General features: G+C 43.9%; 1 protein-coding gene across 1 annotated transcript; it reads left to right on the top strand.

Moving 5' to 3' along the window:
• Positions 1-380: 380 nt before the first annotated feature.
• LOC143781850 (uncharacterized) lies at positions 381-4,813 on the top strand. Its single transcript, XM_077268744.1, has 2 exons — positions 381-1,514; positions 1,590-4,813. Exons 1-2 carry the CDS (start codon positions 1,333-1,335, stop codon positions 2,590-2,592), a joined length of 1,185 nt encoding a protein of 394 aa, XP_077124859.1. The 5' UTR covers positions 381-1,332; the 3' UTR covers positions 2,593-4,813.
• The last annotated feature ends 636 nt before the right edge of the window (positions 4,814-5,449 follow it).

Below are 5,449 nucleotides of genomic sequence, written 5' to 3'. Positions count from 1 at the left end.
ATTTTCCAATTTTGCAATTTTGCATTGTCGTTTCTTGATCCCCTTCTTACCAGAGCCATAACTTTTTTTTTCTTTTGGCCAATATGGCCATGTGACTGTTTTTTTGGTGGGACGAGTTGTACTTTTGAAAAACACCATTGATTTTGCCATATAGTGTACTGAAAACTGCCAAAAAATTCGAAGTGTGGTGAAATTGCAAAAAAAAGTGCAATTCCACAATTTTTTTTTTACCATGTTCACTAAGTGCTAAAACTGACCTGCCATTATGATTGTCTATTATATGTATAGGTTCTTTTTTATTTCAGTGGTGAAGATGAAAATCCAAAATTTGTAAAAAAAAAAAAATTGCGTAATTTTTTCTAAACCCTTAGGCTGGGGTCACACATGCGTGTTTTACGTACGTAAGAGCGAAAAAACTACGTCCGTAAAACTCGCATTGCATACGGCACAATGATTCTCAATGGGTCTAGTCCTATCAGCCGTATCTTACGGATCCGTAATATACGGCTTTGTACGGGCGCAGAAAATCGCAGCCTGCTGCGTTTGTCAGCGTATCGCGCAAAAAATACGCCAATGCAAGTCTATGGGAGAGCGTATAATACGGAATGCTTACGGACCATGCGTGTGCCTTGCGAGAAATACGGAACTTAATGGCAGATGTCCTGAAACGTCCAAAGGCCTCAATTAGGCAGGTGAGACATGCTAATTAGCTGAAAAAGCCAGACAGTGAACCCGGAAGTCTGCTGCACGCCTCCACGGAGTGAGATTCACCATGTCTCACATTATCAATGTGGACATGCTCATTATTTTGGTCCAAGAAAGGCCTGTAATTTGGGACCAAAGAGATCCAAACTACGCCAACAGAGCCCAAAAAGAGGCAGCATGGAGGAGCGTGTGTGTGGCCCTCTTCCCACATTATGACCAGCAGCCACGTCAGGCACAGCGACAGATAAGTAAGTACACCCATGTTTGAAATGTAATGTTCTTTGGAATTATCAGGCCCTTTCTACTTTGAATTTCTGCGCAATGTACTAAATAGTCATGAAGGAACTAGAAAGCCCACCAGTAGATCCAAGGTGTGGTACATGATATACGGATTTCATTAATGTTTACAATAGGTGTCCCTTTTACTTACTAACAGTGTTTCCCATTATTTGTCCTTTCTGTGATAGAGGTTAGTGGACTCTGTCCTTGTGGCTTTGCTTGCTAATTGGGGTTTTTGTTTCGATTTAAGATGAATTCTTCTCCCCAAAGGCCTATTTGGATGCTACACTTATAAATCTGTGTAGTCATTTACACCTTTTTGGAGCTCACTGATTAATGGTCTAAAGAATGTGTGTTTTTTTTGTTGTTTCAGTGGGTGATGTTACAACAAGGTGGCGGAGTATCCGCGACCAGTACAGGAGGGAGAGGCAGCAGCGGGAGAGAAGTGGAGCCGGGGCACCTCCCAAAAAAAAAAAGTACATATACTTTGACCGGCTCAACTTTCTCAATCCCAGCATGGACCTCAGGCCGTAAGTACCAATCTCAATAATTTTTGGTGTGGGTTTTGGTATTATTTGTGTTCTTACTTTTTTTTTTGGTTCCAGAACTCAGTCTAACCTCACTGACAGGGAGACAGGGTCTGACTCCGAACTGGTCATTGACCCAGTTGGGGAAGGTGAAGAGGTGGCTGGTCCATCTGCTGCTCCCTCTGGCTCCATCCCTCCTGGATCCTCCTCATCTCTTCATGAAGCTGGATCTGTCTCAGTCCCACACCCAGAGGACCCACAGTTTGCCTCTTCAGCGGCAGCCTCATCAGCAGCACCACCACCTAGCCAGGATGACCCTGTAAATAGCAGCAGCCCAACTGTTGCCCTGGCTCCATCCCCACAGGCTGCAGTCAGACCACAGCTTGCACGCCGCAGAAGAGAATTGAGACAAAGCCGCCAAAATGTCGATGCTGGGGTCCTGAGCTACTTGGCACGTGTTCGAGACGATGATGGGGAGGAGGGATTTACCAGGAGCATGGCCAATTACTTAAGGTCCATAGAGAGGGAGTTAAGGCTACGTGTGAGAGGGTGTTTTCAGATCCTTGTTGACGCATGCACCCCCCCAAATAACCCATACAATCTCATGCTGATGATTGAACAGTGGCAGATGTCACCTGAAAATGTTCTGCGGCCTCTGAGATTACAAGGCCTGGCAGCTCAACAAGGATCCGAACCACCCCCTCCACGTCAGCCAACACCTCAGCCCCAACCCCCATCAACCACACAATGGCCACCTCAGCAACATATGGCGGGATATGTTCAACCATCACAATATGGCCACTTGTCCACACCCAGTGCTGGAGGCTGGTCCCAACCTGGGTATGGACAATATGGTCATTTTGGGTTGGGTTATGATTCCCGGCCATATGGTTATCAGCAGCAGGGGTATGTCCAAAATCCACGCCCTACTCTTCCAAGTTCCCAGCATCCTAGCTGGCCAAATGTCCCTCAGGCCACAACATCATCTGCACAGGGTTCTGGACAATTGGGCCTACAAATGCCACCTGATGCAGACCCAGAGCAAGCTGCTTCTCCTGCCCCTACCTACCAGGACTTGTAATTTTTTGTTTTTAGGTTTGTTTTGTTTTTTATGTTTCTTTTAATTTTTTTTTTTTTTTTTTTTTCTATGATTTGTATACAATTTGTATGCTTGTATTCTCACTACAGAGCATGGTTGCTTGTGTTCGGAGTGGCAATTTTGGGCAAAAAAAAAAAAAATATGAGACCCAAAAAAGGTTATGACAAAAGAATAACCTACACAGTTGAAAAAGTTACCCAGTAAGTAAAATGTTTTTGTACTAGCAATCACCGTCTGCCTGCGCTGTATTCATTCTTCCATCACACACACATGATATGCTGATAACCATATGTGAAATAAGAAAAAACTAAACACAGAGTTGGAAAATTGTTTCACACATACTTTATATAGCTAATTAATTACACATGCAAAAAGGCATAGTCTTGCCAGGGAATAGCACCTTGAGGAGACAAAAAAAAATTGGTAAAGATATCACGAACTTTCAGACCAGAAAGTGGCCGACGCGGAGGAGGGACATATGGGGTAGGCCTACGAACATTGATCATGAGGTTATCTTCCACGCTTGGTGATGAACAATCATGTATTCTTGTGAAATTATGTAGAATGACACAGGCTTTTATCACTTCGTTGATTGTCGCCTCACTCAGCTGTATGGCAGAGTGAAGAACCCGCCATTTGGCCACAAGAATCCCAAAGGCGCACTCAACCAGTCTCCGTGCCCTGGCAAGTCTCAAATTAAACACCCTCCGCCGGTGGTCAAGGTTGCGCCTGGGGTAAGGCCTCATGACGTTCCGCGACAGTTGGAAGGCCTCATCTCCAACAAAAACAAAAGGCACTGCTTCAGCATTGGAGCCTGGGAGTTGTTGTGGTGGTGGGAGATTCAACTGGTTGTCACGTAGCCGCCGACCCATTATGGACGAATTGAAGACCCTAGAGTCTCCAGTTCGCCCATAGGCCCCAATGTCTACAATGACAAACCTGTAGTTACTGTCAGCAACTGCTAACAGAACTACAGAGAAAAACTGCTTGTAATTGTAGAATTGGGAACCAGAGTTCGGCGGCTTACGCACCCTGATATGTTTCCCATCCACAGCTCCAATGCAATTATGGAAGTCACAATTATTTTGGAAACCTGTGGCGATTTTAAGCCAATCGTCCTGTTTTGGCTCAGGCAACACAGCTTCATGTAGTTTCAGCCAGATTTGGGAACAGGTTGTCCTAACAATGCCTGAAATGGTCGACCGCCCAATCAAAAACTCCAGGTGGAGACCCGCATAGGACAATCCTGTGGCCAGGAAGCTGCAATACAACAAAAAGGGAAAAGAAAAAAACATGAGCACTAAGATCCAAGGAAGAAGCCCAAGTGTATATTTCATAGAATATGACATTATTTACAGTATACAAATTGGCAGTTGAAAAAATAAATAGACTATAATCTTGACAACATTCTTGGATATGTGCTTGTGGCTTCATGTCCAAGTGAAGTTAATGAAACCTAGTAGTACACCTCACATTTGTTAAGAAAAACCCCCAAAAAACAGTATTTTCAAATGTGGAATACATACCGTAAGGTTAGGAGCAGACGCTCCTCAGCAGAGATGGCTTTTCTCATCCAGGTGTCCTTAAAGGTGAGCCCAGGACGTAAGAGCTCCAACAACATGTCAAAAGTCCGGATGGACATGCGAGTATACTGGTAAAACTTCTCTGGATGTGCCCTCAAAGCTGAATATAGTCTCTGGAAATGGCCTTTACTCTGGCGTTGGATCAATAGAGGATGGACCCACAATCTTCGTCTCCTCCTTCGCGGATCCACATTGACCGAATATGGCTGTCCAAAGCGACGAGACAACACCCAGTGAAGCAACACCCGCTGAGTTGTGCTTACATACACAGGGCCAGACATGGTTGTAATCTCCAAGCAACACAGCCAAAATATGCTAGAGAACATATAGGGCAGATGGGAGGGCTCCACCTGTTGTAGAGGGCTTAAATAGTGTGGTTAATGATGGTTTAAATGATTTGCAGGCCTGAAAACCGTTAAATGTCCATTTTGTGATGGTGCGTGATAAATACGCCATACGGATCACACACGCATCACACACGCACAAGCACATGCGCAAAATACGCGACCACACCTCAGCAACGCCGGAACTACGGAAGTCGCTTACGGAGACATTTTGGCGTATTCAACGCGTAATACGGACGTATAATACGTTGCGTATTGTCTTACGCCATGTGTGACCCCAGCCTTAGTGTCTACATTTTACAGAATCTGGGGCTGGGTGAGAGCTTATTTTTTGCATACCCAGCTGATGTTTTTATTGATACCATTTTTTGGTAGATACAATTTTTTTAATAGCGTATTATTGCATTTTATTGCAATGATGCGGCAACCAAAAAAAATGAATTCCGGGGTTTTGATTTTTTTTTTCCCCTCACTCCATTTACCAATTGGATTAATACTTTCTATATTTTGATTGGGCATTTCTGAACTCAGCAACATGAAATATGTGTATTTTTTATTTTATTATTGCTTTATTTTGAATGGGGCAAAAATTGGGTTGATTCGAACTTTTATATTTAATATTTTTAAAACATTTTTTTTACTTTTTATTTGCTTCAATAGTCTCCATAGGAGACTTGAAGCTGCAATCTTCTGATCACTTGTGCTACAGCCCTGCTATGTGTAGCAGAAATGCTCATCTGCTATGAACGTCAGTCATGGGCAAATGGACATTTAACATGTTAACAGCCATAGGTGGATCGCGATTCCACCCATGGCTGTTGGGGCACATAACAGGGGGAAAAACCAGTACCACAGATGTCCATGTGTGGCATATGTGTGGCAACCACGTGCCGCATCAGTATCACACGTAAC

This window comes from Ranitomeya variabilis, chromosome 6 (genome assembly GCF_051348905.1).
Source record: "Ranitomeya variabilis isolate aRanVar5 chromosome 6, aRanVar5.hap1, whole genome shotgun sequence".
In the NCBI taxonomy this organism is placed as follows: domain Eukaryota; kingdom Metazoa; phylum Chordata; class Amphibia; order Anura; family Dendrobatidae; genus Ranitomeya; species Ranitomeya variabilis.
The sequence above is the reverse complement of the archived record's forward strand: the minus strand, read 5'-3'. Positions and strand labels throughout refer to the sequence as shown.